At 44.5% G+C, this 19889-nt stretch overlaps 1 protein-coding gene across 3 annotated transcripts in view; it reads left to right on the top strand.

Annotated features, from left to right (window-relative positions):
- The window catches only part of USP2 (ubiquitin specific peptidase 2), a 57436-nt gene extending 39246 nt beyond the window's left edge, over positions 1-18190 (top strand). For 2 of the 3 annotated variants that reach the window (XM_042474690.1, XM_042474692.1), the window contains 11 exons: positions 5173-5223; positions 7530-7653; positions 9312-9423; positions 10663-10773; positions 11625-11689; positions 13628-13731; positions 13938-14018; positions 14919-14997; positions 15619-15726; positions 17012-17132; positions 17955-18190. In XM_042474690.1, the coding sequence (XP_042330624.1) occupies positions 5173-5223; positions 7530-7653; positions 9312-9423; positions 10663-10773; positions 11625-11689; positions 13628-13731; positions 13938-14018; positions 14919-14997; positions 15619-15726; positions 17012-17132; positions 17955-18042 (1044 nt within the window). In that variant the 3' untranslated portion in view covers positions 18043-18190. The remainder of the gene's footprint in view (positions 1-5172; positions 5224-7529; positions 7654-9311; positions 9424-10662; positions 10774-11624; positions 11690-13627; positions 13732-13937; positions 14019-14918; positions 14998-15618; positions 15727-17011; positions 17133-17954) is intronic. The other variant, XM_042474691.1, reaches the window with a different exon arrangement.
- Positions 18191-19889: the final 1699 nt, after the last annotated feature.

Raw genomic sequence — 19889 nt, 5'->3', positions numbered from 1 at the left:
TGTGGAATAAAGCTTTGTTGGAACAAGAAAACTGCACAAGAGGTTGCCAAAGTCAGAAATTACTCGAAGGCACATGATAACGGCAGCAACAATATATCTAAGGAGTTTACACATGAAGAGAATCGGGAGTTTATCCTGAATGTCCCGAAAAAATCATGTAATAACGTGAAACGATTTCACATGACGCTGCACAAAACCCGCCATTAAAATGGTCACAAAGAAGCATTAACGCAACAGCTTTTGACTTTTGGGATACAGCAACCATACATTTCTGATACACTTTACTGAGTCTGCAGTGGCAACCAGAGTGCTCTGATAGAGAAGGCTAAATCTCTCAGAAAATGAACAACTCCCAGCATTGCATAGTACTGAGCTGTGGCATCTAAAGCATTGCCAAACTGAATTATTTCCTGCAGTGTGGATGCAGGCACCCCTTGACAATCATTTACACTTAGATCTTCTTCTATTCCCCTCGGCATTCTCATTCCAGTGGTCACTCTGTCCTTCTTTTTCTTTGCCGTAAACTGATTTCTAAATGCTCAAGTCACATTTTAAGTTCTTGCAATGCCAGAAAATTTGGGGACTGAAAGAAACTCCTGAGGACGGGGGTCAGAATTTTTATTGGGAGGCAATGCCCTCCCTTGCTCCCCGCCGCTCTCCATAGCTAGACCTTGGAGCAGGCCCCATCATCTAGTTCCAAAAAAGTGCTTCCTCCCAAATAAATAGCTTCTTTCCTGCTACTGTCAGGCCAAATCTCCCTTTTCTTTTCCCCGCCAGTTTGGATTGGCCTCAGCTGCTGTGTGGAGCCAACCAGGCTCTGAGCGTGTTCACAGTCTGGAAAGAGAGAGGAACTGACAACTCTTACATAACGCCCTGCTCCCATTCATCCTGCTGGAGGCATTTTTAATGTGACTCGGTGAGTTTCAGGGCCAAGCTAGAAACTGAACCCTGCTCTCCAACACTCAGTCCAACACACTCAAAGCAGTACATCTTGGAGATGTGCGGTCTCCCCCCAAAATACTCTCCATTCCTCTCTTCTTCCTCCTTGAACAATTTCCTCCATTACCTTGAGCTGGAAAATGCTTTGGGAAAGAGGCCAATGAAACAGGAATGTCCAGCCACTAGGACTGATGGGAGTTGTCAACCAACAACATCTGAGGAGCTTCACAACTCACACCCTTCTCCTAATATCTTGAGGTTTGGATTTTTCCACATTGATTATTTTTTAATAATAATTGCCTAATGGTTAGGGACTAGGTTTCCAGACCTTGGACCCATTCACATTACAGGATTGTGCACTACGAATCCACTTTACCTGACATAGCAACATTCTATGATCTGTAATATAATGCCTGGGATTTGTAGTATAAGGAATTCTCAGCCAGAGAGCCCCAATGCCTCCCCAAACCGCAGATCCCAGGATTCCATAGGATGCAAACAAAGTGGAACCATAATGCTATATTTGGGGAGTGTGAAAGGTCTTCTTGTTTCTGAGAGCAGCATTTTTCTGTTGCCAAGATATATCACATTTCCTCAGTGCTCAGACTGCACCGCCTCCGATGCTGGGAAAATACAGTTTGTTCTCTCAGCTAGCATTTTTCTTTAGCCACCTGTCAACTTGTATTCCCCCTCTGTTTTGGTTCGGATGATCTGGTACAACCCCAAAAGGCAGCTCTTCCTAGTTTCACCTGTCTCATGGATGAGGAGTGATGAGAGCTTTGGAAAAGTACTTTCCTAGACTGTTGTTGTTGTTGCGTGCCTACAAGTCATTTCCAACGTAGGAAATTGATATCCTGAGGTTTTCTTGGCAAGGTTTGTTCAGAGGAAGTTTGCCATTGCCTTTCCCTGAGGCTGAGAGAGTGTGACTTGCCCAGTGGGTCTCTATGGCTGAGCCAGGATTTGAATCCTAGCCTCCAGAGTCATCGTCTGACCCCCAAATCGCTATGCCATGCTGACTCTCTGTTTCCAAATCCCACACCCAGCATTTTTAATGTAATTATTTAGGTCCCTTTCACATTATAGAATTAGGCCACTGTTATTCTACTTTCCCGCTTTCCCTCTTTCTCCTCAGCTTATTTCCATTCGCTGCAAACTGAGTTCACAGTGCAAAATTAGTTTGCATTCAGTTAACTCAGGGGAAAGGCAGAGATGAATTCCCTGAATTCCCCTTCCCTGTAGGCTCAGGCAAAAGCAAACTGCTGCAGCCTCTCCTAGCTTGCCTGTTTTTCCTCCTTAATAACTTTTGCCATCTTGATCTGATGTTGCTTGGTCACGGGTATCCTACTTTTCTTCTGTGAAATGTTGGAGGGTATGGAGGGTTCAGACCTTGGCTTCAGCTGATCTTGTGTTCATGGCCTGCTCCCTGCATTCCCTCCTTTGACGTTTAATTGCACACCTTGACTTCTTATTTCTAAAGGGGAATAAAAGCAACTGAATTGGCAGCTGTCAAAAGCTGAATTTGGGCTTCTACCCTTTCATTAAATCCCCTCCCTCTTCCTTCTGCACTCCCCCCATCAAGAGCAGTTCTTGTTATTATTGTGTACATCCCAAGAAATGGAGGAAGGGGGTCCACTTATTCTCTCATCATTGCAGGCACACACACACACACACACCCATGAAGCTGCGTTGTTAAGAGTTGAGCTTTGCGCCATTTGGAGCGGGTCTATTTTCGGCTGTTGTCATGGACAAGAGGGAGTGCTGCTTTGCCTCCTACATGCACACACCAAGCACTGCTATTTTGGAGCTGCTGGCACAGCAGTCCCCCTCCCCTTCCTCCTCCTTAGTTTCTGGGGTGCCAGTAGTGAAGGCAAAATGTCAAACCCAGCTCCGGGTTTAACTCTCTGAGCCCCAAATGCAAAGGAGCAGCAAGGGTGCAAAACACATGCATCCTGGATTTGTTCAAGGAGACAGCACAAAGGAAAGAGACCCTGGCACCATTTTCTCACTGTAGAGCATCACTATGGGGTGCGGGGAGTGCGGACCACACCGGGTGACAGTTAACAGTTAACACCCAAAGGGGTGGTCACTCATTGTCCATCTCAAACACACACACCGCTACCAGTGAGGGCACCTCTGCAGAAAGGTGAAGGGAAGTGTGTGGAAGAAGAGGAGGATGCCACCATTGCAGAGCATTGCCCTTCCTTCCCTTCCCCTGCCTCACCCTCCTGCCCAGCCAGCTGCCTGGGTCTGGCTGGGCAGGCAACTAAACAAGCAAGCAAGGCAGTGGAAGAGGAGGAGAGTAAGGTACCACTCTATTCTGCTTTGGTCAGGCCTCACCTGGGATACTGTGTCCAGTTCTGGATGTTGAGAAGCACTCCTGAAGTGCCCATCCATCACTTTTCCTGTCATTTGACCTCATGGTTTCATAGTCTGATCTTTGGAGCAGCACAGAAGCTGGTGCCATCTTCTACCTGACATCCCTTTAGAGATTTAGATATGACCATAATCTAATCCCTCAGTCTTTAAAAACAATGCTCTCACTTTGAGATCCCTTCCCTTTGCCCTGAGGACCTCTAAGGTGAGACCCTGAGGTCTGGAAAAGCTAGTTCAAACCCTGAGACCCAGCGCCCCCCCCCCCCCCAACCCCACATTCTATGGTTGCTTTGAAGGAAAGCAAATGGTAGCAATGGTTTCTGTTTAGGTCCTCCTGTTTGGCTTGACGTTTAGACCGTAAAGACTTGAACCAGGCACCTACTGTGTAAATACTGTGCATCCTTCCAGAAGTGCAAAAGAATGGGTCATCTCCTGGGTTATTTTCCTCATCACCACCACCTCCCTAATGCTATGTCTCCAGCTGATATTCAACAGATGTAACTCAGGGGTAGAGCCTGCATTATTAATTCTGCAATTCAGATGCATCTGAGGAAGCAGACTTAAGTCTACAAAAGGTCAGGCTGCCAGCTTCTTTATTTCATTTACTGTAGTCTCAAAGGTGCTACAAGATCTCTCTACCTGCCATTCAGGGGACAGGTTTTAACCAGGACAGTGAGGTTAGTCTGGATCCATTTCTTTCCTCTGGCTGTGTTCCTTGCAAAGGAACAGCAGGGAAGCTTTTTAAATCCCTGTCTTCATAGCTCAACCTCTTCAGTCTCAAGGAGACCAAGCAAGGGTGAGTTGACCTCTGTCCTAGCAATGACAGCCAACTGGATGTGCTCCGAACACCGTGGCAGGAATTTGCATCCCAGGTCCAATAAACTTCCATGACACTGCTGCCGCTGATGCTGAAAACGTGCCAAGGTTGGCCACTCACCTGGCTGCCGGCGAGGTGCAGCACATGTAACGGAAATGAGACTTTGCCCTTGGCCGACTCCCTCCCCAAAGGGTCAGCTGAGTGCACTGCAAAGAGATGGGCACCTCTGGGAACTCCCTGGCGCCATGTGCTCCTCTCCATGCCTTTGGGCCCAAGCTTCAAGCCCTTGCTTTCCTTCGTTCTTAATTGTTTGCTTCTTTAAAACATTCCAGCCACGTTGGCCCTGGTTTGTCCTTGAAAACAGTGTCTGCATAAAAAGAAACCCAAAGCAAGCATAAAATTAAAAACAACAACAAGGAAGCAAAACACGAAAATAGCAAGAAAAGGGCATGACATAGGAACAGCATGGATGTTTTAGGGATCAGATGCCTGGTGAAAAAGAACAATTTATAAAAAGTCAGTTGCCTGAATGCTTCTTAAAGTAAGTCCACATTGAAGTTTGATACCACTTTAACTGTTGAGGCAAAAGCCTACGGAACTGGATTTGTAATTTGAAGAGACATTATTTCTCCATATACATCCCTGAACTGCAGTATTAGACTTTCTGGCAGAGAATTCTAAGTACTTCATGAAACTACATATCCCCAGGATATGTAGATGGAGCCGTGGCTGTTGAAGTGTGATAAAAGAGCAACCACTTTGTAATGTGGATGTACCCTTTGTGTCCTAGCTCTGAAAATGTAAATCTTTGCAAATCTCATTCTCGTGGGCAACCACAAACAGTTTTGCTATTTTCCCTCCATGCTGTGAGAAAGTCCACAAAAACTGCAGATTGGGTTTTATGTACTATTTGGGATTTATGCATTGCAATACAAGTATGTGTCTGTACTGAAATGTCCTTCTATACTCAGCAGTGGTGCTTTCTGCTTAGAAAATCATGTTTCCTGGTGCGTTCTCACATCTCTCTTCTTCTTTGTCCACAGAGTTCCAAAACGGTTCAGGGTCTGACTGGTCTCCGTAATCTCGGCAACACTGTAAGTCCACATCTTCCTCTTTCCTTTTGGCATGCTTAACTTTCATGCTTTCACGCTGATTTAACCATCCTTCCTGCTGCTCAGTAGAACCATGGGAATTGTAGTTCACTGGTGGGGAGAAGGAATGGGATCATCACTCTTAGAGGTTTCTCAGCAGCACCTTGAGACCATTGTTCCCAGAATTTTTGGTGGGAATCTACCCAAGTTTAAGCATTATAAAATATTATATATAAATAGCACTCTGGACTATTTAAAACAATTCACAAACATTAGTGCAGGAGAAGCCCATGGCCTTCCAGACGTCGTGGGACTCCAACTCCCATCAGCCAGTGTATAGGGTATGTTTCCATGTTCCTGGGGTAAGCTTAGAAATGTTGATTTGGACTATGATTTCTGGAGTCCTCGGACACTTTTGGGAGCTGTAATCCAAAAGTAACACTTCCAACCTTTTTTTTTCCTGGGGAGGCAGGTGTCCTACAGGGTCTTTGTCCCAGTCCTCCAGGTGTCCTTGCTGCTGTTTCTGTTGCACTCTGTATTGCAGGAATCGTCCCCATTTCATAGGTAGGAAGACTGAGAGTCTTATAGCATTAAAAACAAACCCAGCAGGCAAACGGAGAGAAGCGCATTTGTCTTTCTGCCTCTGCATGACTTCAAAGCTCTCATTCTCTTCCAGTCATAAAAGCATGCGAGAGGGTGATAAAAGTGTCCCTTTTGCCAAGCTGGAAAAATCCGTTTGGGAAAGGGACGTTTTTACCACTCTCTCCCATACTTTTACAACTGGAAGAGAGAGAAAATGCATTGGCATCATGAGAGGCAGAAAGATAAACACGCTTCTCTCCATTTGCCTGCTTGGTTTGTTTTTAATGTGATAAGGCTCTGAGGCTAAGCGAAAAGAGCTCTCTTGAAGCCATCTAGTGAGAATGTGGCAGAGAAAAGAAGCAAAAGGAAGGCTTCCCAGTTGATAACCCTGCCTCTTAAATAGCAGCACTGCAGAAAAGCTCTCTTATCACTAATAACAAAAATAAATACATGTTGCCACAGGGATTCCCCCAGCACCAGCACCACTTCTTCCCTCCTGGCCAAATTCCCTGATGCCCATACAATCATCTTGCAGAAAGAGATTAGGTGACTGCAGCCACTGTCAGCCACCTCTCAAGGACTGGTTTATTGAGTTCCCAGAGCATCAGGGCAACAACGTGTGTTTCTTAGCATCCGAGAATTGCCTCGTCGTTTTGCAAACCAGTCCCAGCCTCCTCTGAGCCTGTTTGTGGGTTCCCAGGCATGCAAAGGAAATTTCAACAGGTCTTTACTCAGCCCTTTGCAAGTCAGTTCCTCTTCTTTGATGATATACAGCTGGGAATCCCCTTGCCTGGTTTTTCCCCTCAACACAAAGAAGAAGCTCTAAAGACAGTTGCGTAAATGTCTCAGGAAACCAGTTGCCTACCATCGCTGCACCAATGTAGGTAGATGGGAGCAAAATGAAAACATCACCCCTCCAAATAAGAATTCAGTCCTCCCAGTGAATTTTTCATTCCTGGTTTCTAATGCGATGTGGAAAAATCATTCACACCCAGAACTGTTCAGTCTCCTTTTGTTTCTGTTCCCTTGCTTGCTTTGCCTGCAAGAGGTTTTAATAATAAATAATAATAAAATTTATTTCTATCCCGCCTATTCAATAAGATCAAATTGTTACCTTTACATCCCACTGTTCCTTCAATGAGCTGAAGACATTGTACATGACCTTCTCTTCCTTATCCTCACAACAGCCCTGTGAGGTAGGTTAAGCCAAGATTGAGGGAAGTGGTCCAAAGTCCCCAGGAAATTTCATGGCTCAGCGGGAAGTCTTGATCGTGGCTTTCTGTCATCCCAATCCAAGTGTCTGACCCAGGAATAGGGGTTGTGTGCCACTGGCATCTTCTATTATTATTATTATTATTATTCCACTTTTCTCCCAAAAGTGAGACCCAAATCTAAGGTCTGACCTGCACTGCAGAAATAATGCAATTTGACACGGCTATAACTGCCATGGCTCAATGCTTTAAAATTCTGGGATTAGTAGTTTTGGGAGATATTTAGTCTCCTCTGCCAGAGAGTTCTGGTGCCACATTTCTCAGGATTTCATAGGATGGAGCCATGGCAATTAAAGTGCTATCAAACTGCATTATTTCAGCAGTACAGATAAGACCCAAGCTGAAAGATCGAAGAGTTTTTTGCATTTATAAAACTGCAGTTCAGGGACTGGATTTGACCCACCTCACATGGAACCCCAGCTGCATTACTTCTGCTTATTGTTTGCTTTCCCACAGTGTTTTATGAACTCGATCCTGCAGTGTCTGAGTAACACCAAAGAACTTCGGGATTACTGTCTGCAGAACCAGTATGTCCGGGACCTCAACAACAACAGCCGAATGCAGATGGCACTCATGGCAGGTAAGGGCTTGTATAGGACTGTGCCCCATAGAGATGTGCATGCAAAAGGACACATACAATCCACAGATTTTAGTATCCACAGGGGTACCTGCAACCAAATCCTAGTAGATATCAAGGGCCCACTGTATGCTGAACTCTCAGAAAGCAGAGGTGTCACCATCTCAGCCACCCACGAAAAAAGCTTTGGGATTTGGAGTATTTTGAATTTCAGATTTCATTAAAGGGACACCGTTTAACTATTCCATTATATTTAATGGGATTTGAGCATCCAGGAATTATGGTATCCACGATGGATCCTGGAACCAAACTTCAGTGGACACCAAGGGGCCACTGTATGTATTTCTGGCATCCCAAGAAAAGGAGCAGACAAAGTCTGATATGGTCGTATGATGTGATAAATGCAAACACAGAAAATGGAATAGTTTTAGGTGGGAATAATTTTCAGGGGTTCACTCTCTGCAAGGCTAGAAATTTGGGGACAATGAAAATTTTACTCGGGGGCACAGGATTTGTAGGGGGGCAGCAATGCTGTAACTGTACCCATGCCAGTGCCCACGCTTACATACATTCATCTGAATGTTGTAGCCCAAAACAGTAACTTTCCCAAGCTTGGCAAAAAAAGACCCGCATGTGGGGATCGAAGTACACAGGGCACCAGGAAGATGTAGGAGGACTCATCTGGTACTTTTCAGCAGGAAGGAAAGCCCACACTTCCTCTGTGCTAGAGAGAAAGGAGAAACAGAACAGTACTAAAAAAATACCCACTAGGGGAATTTCACAGGGTTTTATTTTTTATTATTATTATTTTTAAGGAACTCTTTTATTATTTCCCTCTTTTTAGACTTACCCTTTTAGTCTCCTCGGCATCAGCTCACCAAGCAAAACACCTGCCCACATGGGGAGGACAAGGTTCATGAAACCCTTGTATATTTTTGCATAGGAGCTTAACCATCCCACTGGTACCTGTCCTGTCTTTTTGGCAGCTGGAGCTTTACAGACACATACACACACAGGCTGTATTCGCACTGCAGAAATAATCCAGGTTGATACCGCTTTAACTGCCATGGGTCAATGCTACTGGAATATTGGGGTTTGTAGTTTGTTGTGGCACCAGAGCCTTAAAATTCCATAACATTGAGCCAGGGCACTTAAAGTAGTCCAAATAAAAATCCATCAGTGATATCTTTATTGGTGAACCCAAAATGCACAATATATCCATTGCAAGCTTTCAAAGCTCCATGGGTTTCTTCATCAGGCCTATACTTGCAACAAGTATATTGTGCATTTTGTTTGGCTGATAAAGGTATCACTAATGGGTTTTTAGCAAGCAAGTACAGTGGGCTCTTGGTTTGGTTCCAGGGCCCCTGTGGATATCTGTGGATGTTCAAGTCCCATTAAATACAATGACATAATAAAATGGTGTCCCTTCTATAAAATGGCAAAAGCAAGGTTTGCTTTTTGGAATTTATATATTTCAAGGAATATTTTCAAGCCATGGATGGTTCAGTCTGTGGATGCAGAGGGCTGACCACTTATTTTATGATTGCTCATTGTATTCCATGCCAGGCTGTCCTTGCCTTACGAAACTAACCTCTTGGACCTCTCTTTCTCTTCTTTTTCTCTCCCTACTTCGGCTGCCTTCCTTTTCCTCCCTCCAGAGTTCGCCAAGCTCATCCAGGCCTTGTGGACATCTTCTCCAAACGAATCTGTGAGTCCTTCCGAATTCAAGACACAGATTCAAAGATATGCCCCCCGCTTTGTTGGTTACAAGTAAGAGAGGTTCCCATCTCTTCCTTTTTCACTTGGACCTCTGGGAATTCTTTTTAAGGGGGAAATTTGGCTGCATACTTAGTCAGTTATTCCTATTAAGGCCCAATAATGCTTTTAGCTTGGGAAGTCACATTCTCTCAGCCTCCGAGGAAGGCAAAGAGAATCCCACTCCAAACAAATCTTCCCAAGAAAACTCTGTGACAGGTTCGCCTTGTGGTTGCCAAAGTCAAAAATGGCTTAAGTAGTGTTGTCTGTTTGTGTGAAATGGTGTGCTGTATTTTTAAAAATCTTTTATTCAAATTGTCTTTTTAAAATGTTTTAAGTGGCTTGTAACTGTTTTCAGTCATGTTTTTAATAATATTGTTATATAATTCTTTGCAACTTTTGCGTATAATCTTTTAGCTTGATCTTAAAGTACTGCAAGCCTCCTTGAATCCCATTTTCAGAGAAAGGCGTGGTATAAATTCAATAAATGAATAGCTAAACAACAATAACAAAGGGCTCTGTTGTTGCGTGCCATCAAGCCATTTCCAACTTCAGGGGGGTTGCCCTTAGATTCATCTGAGGCTGAGAGAGTGTGACTTGTCCAAAGTCACCCAGTGGGTTTCCACGGCTGAGTTGGGAATCGAACTCTGGTCTTCGGAGTAGTAGTTCAACATTCAAACCAAAACCTGGCTAAAATTTTTGAGTAACAGTATTGTAACTTCACTTCCACTGTTGCTTTTGAAATGACCCAGTTCATCCCTCCTCCTCCCTCTTTCATCTGAGGCTGAGAGAGTGTAACTTGCCCAAGGTCTGGGTTTCTGTGGCCAAGCTGGGGTGCAAACTCTCATCTCCCAGAGTCTCAGTCCAACAGTCAAACCAGTATGTCACACTGGTTCTCACTATGCTATAGTGCCACCCCAGGCTGGTTCTTGAATAAGAAATGGGGGGCAGGGAGAGAGAGAGCTAAAGGGTGGGACTCGTGCACTTTTCCAGATGTTGTCAAACTATATCTCCCAGCAGCCTTTGCCACCATAGGCATTGCTGAAGAATCCTGGGAGTTACAGCTGAACAATGTGTGAAGGCCATACAATTCCCATCCCTGACACAGCTATGGGCTACCTCATTGGGCTGAGTTTTGATGCAACAAGAGCAGCCGTGTTGGAGTCTGGGGACTTCAGTTTCTGGTCCTTGAGGCTGAAGCCTGATGCCCCATTTGTGCCACTGGTCCCTCATGCTTTTCTCTCCTCTTTCCAGCCAGCAGGATGCCCAGGAGTTCCTACGGTTCCTTCTGGACGGGCTCCACAGTGAGGTGAACCGGGTCTTGGTGCGTCCCAAAGGCAGCAGCGACAACCTGGACCATCTCCCGTGAGTCACCCTCAAGATGGCAGAAACCCTGGGAAGAAAGTAGATCAAGGGGATGGGAGAAGAAGGCAGTAGGGAAGAAAGCATTGGACCCAGATGTTGCAGACACCCTGGGTATTCAGCAGTTGCAGAATCATCTCGTTGGCAATGATGTCTCAGTTGAACTAATGCTTATCTCACCTGCAAGCAGGGGACCTAAAGAGAGAGGATTCATAGACAATGCCAACTTAAACCATATTAATAGGCCTTTCTTCCTCCCAGGAGACCAACAGGGCATCCTTTGACCACTTCTGGCTCAGCTTTGTTTCAGTGCTGATCCACTCCAGGAGCATCAGCTTCTTATAACAGCAGTGCATCAAGAGTCCTTCCAAATAGTCCTTATTTAATTATTGCCATTATTATTATTATTATTATTATTATTATTATTAAGCTTTATTTATATAGCAATAGATAAAATGAACCTGCCTGTGGCATACGTTCTACAAAATATACAAAACGCATTTGTTCCAGCCCACATTTCTTCCTAGGAATTCACAGCATCATACTGGGTTTTCCCTATCCCAATTACAGGCTTCTTAACAGCGACCCTATAAACTAGGATGATGATTATGATGATGATGATGATGATGATTTTATTTCATACCTACCTCCTCTCGTGCCTTGAGGTTAGGTCAGGCTCAGAGAGCTCAAGTTTACCCAGGGAACTGCATAAGGGGTATTTTAAGTCAGTTCTCCCCTTTCTGATCCATAACCCCATTCTCCTTTTACAACATAGACTTTCATATGAATTTGCTTTGACCCCAAAAAGCTTGATGCCACCTGAAGACCTCTTTTCCCCTTCTTACTTCTTGCAGTGATGAAGAAAAGGGCAGGCAGATGTGGATGAAATACCTGGCTAGAGAAGACAGCCGGATCGGGGGTAAGTGCCTGACACAATTGAGGGTTTGAGATGTAGCCTTTGAAGCCAAAAAGCTCTCCAATACCTTCAGTGCTTGATGCCAGAACTCAGAGCTTGGAAAAGAGTTGTTGGTTTTTACTACAGCCCCAATGCTACATCCGCACTGCAGAATTAACCCAATTTGACAGTGCTTTCACTGCCGCGGCACAATGCTATGGAATTCTGGAATTCGTGGTGTGGCAAAGTATGACAGCCTTTACTGTTAGAGAGCTCTCGTGCTACAACTGCAAATCCCAGGATTCCATAGGATGGAGCCATGGCTATTAATGCAGGGTCAAACGGCATTAATTCTGCAGTGTAGATGCAGCCCTTGAAACCCCAGCCAGCATGACCTCTTATAGTAATAAAAAAAGGTAACTTTCCCAAGCTCTTATCCCATGGAAATTCAGTATTAGGGAATGGCTTCCATGTCAGTGGGGATAGGTCTGCTCTGAGTTTTAGTCCAAATTTTAATGGAGCTGTCTAAAGGGCTAACCTTATTTGGGAGAGGCTGGGCAGCTCCTTTTAAATGCCAATTGAAATCTGGAGTGGATTCACTGCCCCACGAACATGGGAGCCTGTGGCTGCTGCTGCAGAAGAAAACTAATAACCTCAGAATCCAATGCAGAAGAAATCAATTATTTCACACAATAGCTTTAGTATAGACCTTGGTCATAATGTCTTGACTATGCAGCTGGCAGAGTGCTTCAAGTGAGGATGATGCAGTGCTCAGCTGACATCTGTCAAATATTATCAGTTGACTCGCTGTCCTTTAACCCAAATATTGTCAAATATTCCATGAAGCCACAAGTCCTGGTCACTGACCCATGGCCTGACTGGGTTTTCTAAGAAAACTGCCTTGAAAAGCAGTAATTGGGATGCAGTTGCTTGGCTTTTATTTCATTTCACTTCCGTTCAAAAAAATTGTGCAACAGTAATGCTTACCCTCATGCTTCAGGAGAGAAGCCAAAAAGAACTGCTCAGTGAAGCATAGAAATTTACATAGAAATCCTTACCTAATGTTGTTAAAAATTAACTGTTTTGCAGTGATGCTTAATTGTGTGTGTGTTTAAACTAATAAATGTAGTACATTCAGAATGATAGGTCACTATTTGACCCAAATGCTCAGCCTTACTTCATTAACTCCTTGTGGCTGCAGAAAGAAGGTCTGATTTATGCTGTGTCTACACTGCAGAATTAATGCAGTTTGACACTGCTCAATGGCTCAATGATGTGGAATTCTGGGCTTTGTAGTTTGTTGCGGCACCAAAGATAAGGAAGGCTAAATATCTCACAAAACTACAAATCTCGGAATTCCATAGCATTGAACCATGGCAGTTAAAGCAGTGACAAACTGCATTAATTCTGCACTGCCGATGCAGCCAGGAGACTTGGTCTTCAGCTAGAAAACCTTCTCCCTTTTCCTTGTGTGCCTCCTTTGGAAGGATGAATGAACATTCAGAGTTTTTCTCAGCTTCAATGATGAGTCTTAATGGGTCAAAACACCCCAGCTGAGAAAATGATCAACCACCACAACATTTTCTGCGTGGCAGAATTTTATTTTATCTTCTGCAAAAGATTGTTTTGTCCCAAACGGTGCTTTTTGCACCAAAGACTATTTTTGCATAAAACATACTGCTTTCTCTGCAAAACTGGGGTTTTCCCCTTATCTAAAATGAAGCTTTTGTGCACAGATTTACCATAAAAGAAGTCCCCAAATGTGCAAAACGGTTGAGGGGGAAAATATGCAAACGCTTCTATGTCTTGCCCAGCAAAATAAAACCCTGGGATCCCATCATGGGGGAAAGGTGGGGTATCAAGTCAATGAATAAGAAAACTTTGGAAATAATTCATTTTTCATTTGCAAGGATGAAATGACTGGTGTTTCTCATTCATGTTCCCAACGTTGTGTCTCTTTAGATCTTTTTGTTGGACAGCTGAAGAGTTCTCTGACCTGCAGCGCCTGCAGCTACTGTTCAACAGCCTTCGATCCCTTCTGGGACCTGTCACTACCCATTGCAAAGGTAACCATGTCCTCTCCTTGATGCTTCCCAGTCTCTCTTCTGCTTCAGAAATCATGCACTACTCATTCTCCACTTCTTAACTCCTGTCTTTTACCACACACAATTACAGCACTTTGATACCTTTTAAACTGGTACTTGTGAATGGGTCCCAGCTCTGGCCTTGGGTACATTTAACCTCCCTCTCTCGCTTTCTCTCTTTTTCCCAGAAGAGCTATGGAGAGGTCAATTTGATCGACTGTATGCGCCTCTTCACCAAGGAAGACATCCTGGATGGAGATGAGAAACCTGTAAGGAACAATCCCAAGATGCAAAATCCACATGGGAACAGGGAGAAGGGAAACTACAAAAAATGCAGTAGCTGTAGGGAATATTGGTATTTAGATTAAACAGAATGCAGCATGCTCCATTGCAGCATTAGCTTCTGGTATAAAACAGGATAGAAATATGCAGGATGCTGTGACAAGGTTAAAAAACAAACTTACTTTATCATTGCAAAGAAATCCATCTAAAATAGGAAAGTAGATAGTCAAAAGGAACTTACTGGACTTCAGTAGAAGTAATGCAGATTCTCATACATGTATGTGAGAGGCATCCGTGAAGCAGAAGCTTCATGGATACTAACTTTTGCAGAGAAAAGGGAAGGAGGAAGTCACCTCTTTCATACAAAAAAGTAGAAGATTCATGAATTACAGTTGGCCCTGAACTTTGACTTTTGTGGATTTGATTATCCACGGATTTGATTAATATGTTCTCTCGAGGAATTGCTGGGCCCTCCAGGCCAACTTCTGTGGTCAACATCCGCCAAAGGTTGTGCTCTTCTCTAGGCATTTGTAGGTCCTCCAGTGCAATTCTATGGTTCATTGCTACTAGATGTTGACCAAAGAGTTGCCCTAGAGGACTTAGAGATATCTAGAGAGGTATGGTGGTTTCAGCATTGAACTATGAGTCTGGAGACCAAGGTTCGATTCCCAGACTGGACATGAAACCCATTGGCAAGTCACACATTCTCAGTCTCAGGGACAATGGCAAACCTCCTCTGAACAAATCTTGCCAAGGTTCACCTTAGGGTTGCCATAAGTTGGAAATGACTGGAAGGCACACAACAACAACAACAACAACAACAACAACAACAACTCTCTAGTTGCATCTTCCTGCTCTCTAATTCTGTCTGTTTTTTCTCTCACCAGACCTGCTGCCACTGCAAGGCCAGGACGAAATGTATGAAGAAGTTTAGCATCCAGAGGTTTCCAAAGATCCTGGTGCTACGTATCCTTCCCCTTGCCTATGGATGTGTCCTCATCAAATCCATGATAATAAAGGAATCACGGGGAGGGCAGAATAAGCCTAGCGATAGCTGCTAGTCACCAGGGCTATGCATGAGCTCTATTTTTCAGAGGCAGTGTGCCTCACAGTACCAGCTGCTGAGGAACATGTGTGGGAAGGTGGAGTGATGTCCTCCTGTTTGTATGTTTCCTGTGAAAAGCTGATTTTGGCTGTTGTGGGCCACAGGATGCTGAACTAGCTAGACCTCTGTTCTGATCCAAATTTTAATCTCAGAGCGAGTGCGGCTAGCTGTTCTGCAACAGCTTTGTGCAAATGCAGAAAATTGTGTTCAGGATGCCTCTCTCTCACACACACATAAGTTTTCTTAGGATATTGAACAGCTATACATATACAAACCTGCTCATGCATACAGTTCCCTTGAGCAAAAAAGCACAAGAAAGGATCCTTGCTCCCACACTGGAAAAAATAAGTGCATAGGACAGGCCTTTCCTGCAACTGTAAATATATCAGGCCTCTTCCCTGCCCTGAAAAGTCCTCTCTCAAATCCCTCAATAAGCCCGTACTTGTAGGTCTTCTTTGTCTTCCTTAACGTCTTCCACCCAGACCTGAAACGCTTCTCTGAAGCCAGGATGCGATCCAGCAAGCTGACCACCTTTGTAAATTTCCCACTCAAGGATCTGGACTTGAGAGAATTTGCTTCTCAAAGCTGCAGTGAGTATCTCTGGAGGTAGAGGGAACAGCTATGTAGGCAGAATGAATGCGGAGGGGGGAAGCCTAAAAGAGATGAAGAGGGGGGTATCATAGAATGAAAGACTGTCCTGACAGTGTGACTACCTGCTAACCAAGGACTTTATCACACCAGCCAATTGTCCTGCCACAACTGCACTAGTTTAAGAATGATAGCATACCAGTTTGGCATCATTTCTTATCACACTGTTCCCCATGATAGCGTTTTAGCAATCCATGGTTGTGCCATCTGTTTTCCAAACTGCCAAATGCCACCTTCCAGGAGAAGGGGTAAGAACAAGCAATCATGGCTGCCAACTGCCTCCCGAAGCTGGCTGCTGTGTGAATGTGCACATAGCAGCCAGCTTCAGGAGGCAGTTGGCAGCCACAATCATTCCTCCTCCCTCCCCACAAAGTGTGAAGCTGCTATGTGGGATGGAAGCAGAATCATACCCACTCATACCCATCTGACTCTCTGAGAAGTGGAACTGCAGCGCAACAGACCTATCGCATGAAGATAGCAATGGAACAGCAGCTAGATTGAGAGCCCATTGATGGGTTTTCCCCATCAATGAATAGGTGCCCTATAATAACAAATTGAATGCAAGGCCGCAGCAGGATGGACACAACAGCATGCAATACTGTTGCAGTACCAGCCAAAAATGCTCTTATCCTGTTGAAATTTCACTTTTTAGCCTTGTTTGGTAAAGTCCCAAGACAGCTAAATAGGAACTCCCTTTCCAGAGTCATTAAACCTCTGAATATTAGAGACTAATAAATAAAAGCAGGAAGGAGCTCTCACCTTAATGCGCCATGTCAAAGCATCTTCTAGAAAAGGTAGAGACAAAAAGATGTGAGTGTTGTAGCTGGACATCCAGGAATGGTGAACGTCTTGGTGAAAAAAATCACCACATTTGGGGGAAAGCAACATTTCCTGGCAATGCTCAGGTCTACAATCAGCAAAAAGTATTTAGAGAAGACTAGCAAAATGTTGTGGGGGGAGCATGGTGTTCTGGATATTCCTGATACATATACCTTCTACCCTGCTTCTCTTTTTTTGCATGTAAAAAAGTAATGAAGAATGTAGACCCCTCCAGATATTCGATTGCAACTGCCAGCATTCTTTGATATTGGCTTTGCTAGTTAGGGCTGATGGAAGCTGCACTCCAACATTGGAATGCCATAGGTTTCTTCCTTTTATTGGTATACATTCTCTCTGATAAAAAAAGAAAAACGATGATGTCTGTCTTGTTCTGTTCTCCTTCTGCAGACCATGCTGTTTACAATCTATATGCTGTCTCAAATCACAGTGGAACCACCATGGGAGGTCACTACACAGCTTACTGCAAGAGCCCTGTATCTGGAGAATGGCATGCCTTCAACGACTCACGGTAAAGTTGGTGCTTGTAGCTGCCACCTGTTTATGGACAGGGTCATGTCTTTATACCCGCCAACATTTTCCAGATGAAAACCTGGATATGTGTGGCTAAGCAACATCAGAATATGGTCAAGGCAGTAAATGTTATTGATGAACAAGGACAAACAAGCTAGGAGAGCAGTTTGATTTTGCCCGAGCTAACTGCGAAGGCCAAGACTCTGCCCCTTTTTTCATTTTCTCCTGCTGATTTAATTGAATGCAAACTACTTTTGCACTTTGAACTCAGTTTGCAGGAATGGAAATAAGCTGAAGATAAAGGGGAAAAGTAGCGGGAGGGGATAGAAGCTGAGAGAGTTAGCTGAAAAAGTGGGACAATAGAGGATAAATCGAGACTGTTCCTGGCAAACTGGGAAATTTGAAGTGTATATAGCTCATAAGTAGAGCGTACCTTCTTTTCCAAGACATATCCTACATTTCAACCATCTTTCCAGGAGGAATTCCACAATGTCCTCCATTTTCATCATCACTAAGAAACCGATTGAGTAGCACCACATTTGCAGTTCCCCTTGGAGAAATGCATCTACTTGGCAGCCTGTCATCACTGCAAATTCTGTCTTACTGTCTTTTAGCTTTTATTTGGTAATGTCCTACATTTTTCCTGAATGTCATACTTCTTATGGTACCTTGTCCTCCTTGGCAGTTAGGACATCTGGTCACCCTGAGCCTAAGTTACCGTACTGGGGTGACATCACCCAAGTGTCGCCACTGCATTTGAAAGAACATGTGTGCCACTGACACAGACCTAACCCCCCCTTCTTTTCTCTCCTTCCCACAGTGTCACGCCGCTCTCCTCGAGTCACGTCCGAAGCAGTGACGCCTACCTGCTTTTCTATGAGCTGGCCAGCCCATCTTCGCGAATGTAACTCCCACTTGCCCTCTCCACCGAACCCCAACGCTACCCCAGGGCTCGAGAAGGGAAGAAAGCCAAGCGCCAGCTCACAGACGCGCATGGTGGACAGTGGTGACTCAAGGGATTTTTCTAAGCCTTTTTTTTTTTCATAAGAAAAAAATACAAAAACCAAAAAAAATTAATAATAATAAGAGGGAGAAAGTCCTAATAAAGCATTGACTAAAGATGCCGACTTTTCCAGAAAGGCCTTTCTCCTGCTTCAGGACTGCGGATGAAGATTAGCGCACCCATTGGTCTCACCGATACCTCGGAGAAAAGACTGCAGTCGAGGGCAAGAGGCACCTCACCGCTTCACAATTCTCCTGGTGTTCTTGGGGGTGCTTTTTTTGTTTTTCCAGTTCGGCTTTCTTTCTCTGTTATCTCCCTCCCCACCTGCTCCCCCCCTGCCTTTGGTGTGTAATAAACCATGAACAGCAGCTCACAAGGGGCAGGAACCTGTCTGTCCCATTTTATCCAAACGACCCCTCCAGCTTCCCCACCGTTTGGGGCAAAACGTGTGATGAGAACGCTTTGGAGTGTTGGACCTGGAAATTCAGTAGGTCTTCAATGTTCTCTTCTCCCCATGGAATGCCGCCACCTGTCAACAGTTGGATTGCAGAGGTGGATGAAAGACTAGACAGCGGATTATCGAAACCAACCTCTGCTTTTCTGCCCATTTCTGCTCCAGTCCTGACTTTGTGTGCTACACCCAAATGGAGGTGTGAGCCGTGATTGGGTCAGAGGGGCAGCGTTCTTTGGAAGCGGTGAATAAAATCGCTTGTGAACCATGTCAGATATCTGCTCCATGTGAGAGTGCCTTCGTGCCATGCAAACTTCTGACCGGGGGCAGCTTCTCTTAACTTTGGTGCAAGCCCCCATGGGCCCATGAGACGGTTTCCGACAGGATTTCAAGGAACTCAGCAACTTTTGAGGAATGCTTAATGGTTTTGTTTTATTTCTTTTTAAAACCAACTTCTTTTCCTAATAAAAGTCGATGCACTTCTGGCTGGGATTTTATGGACTCCGGCCAAAGCGTTTTGGGCTCTGGGTGGATTTCTACCTGTCTCTTTTCCCAACAGTGCCTTAAACCATCTGGGAGAAAAACCAAGGATGTTCTTCATGAACCAAAAGTCCCTCTCTCAAGGCACACAAGATGTAACCTTGGGGGAGGAGAATTCTTTAATCCTTCCTTTCCCATTTAGAAATGCTCCAAACCGCTTGCGCTGAATTTCCAGGTTGCTTGGGTTTGGTTTGGCTTTTGGTTCTCCGAGGTAACAAGGCCTCACCACAGGCTGCAGTTTATCCCGCCAATGAAATGTTCAGTAAAGAACTGAAACGATAGACTTGAAATGATAAGACTTTGGTCAACCAATGAATGTCAGTCACTTTATTTAACCTTTTATTTATTCTGTAAGCACACCGTCATGAAAGCTCCTCAACCCATGCTCAAGAATATTTGGCATCCTGCAAACAGGAACCCACAGAGGCTTATTAATGGCTTCATGGCAGGCAGAAATTCAACAGGTGTGGACTTTCCCACTTTGTTGCATCTCGGTCTTAGGTTTCTTATCTCCCTTACTCCAGTCATGAAGCTTTTGCAAGCATCCAGTCCTCTGTGAGGAAAATAATGAGGCAAGACTCCTTTACCTAAACAATCTGCATTGAATCAGGCAAAGTATTAGAACCTACGTGGCCATACTGAATGTTATTACCAGCCAAATAACCCCAAAATGGCTGATAGTATCCCCAATCCCTTTGTCATCCCTTTTTCCCCTTGTGAAACTCTCCCTTCAGAGAGATCTCCCTTCTCCAATGGTTTTC

This window comes from Sceloporus undulatus, chromosome 6, assembly GCF_019175285.1.
Source record: "Sceloporus undulatus isolate JIND9_A2432 ecotype Alabama chromosome 6, SceUnd_v1.1, whole genome shotgun sequence".
Taxonomy (NCBI): Eukaryota; Metazoa; Chordata; class Lepidosauria; order Squamata; family Phrynosomatidae; genus Sceloporus; species Sceloporus undulatus.
The sequence above is the reverse complement of the archived record's forward strand: the minus strand, read 5'-3'. Positions and strand labels throughout refer to the sequence as shown.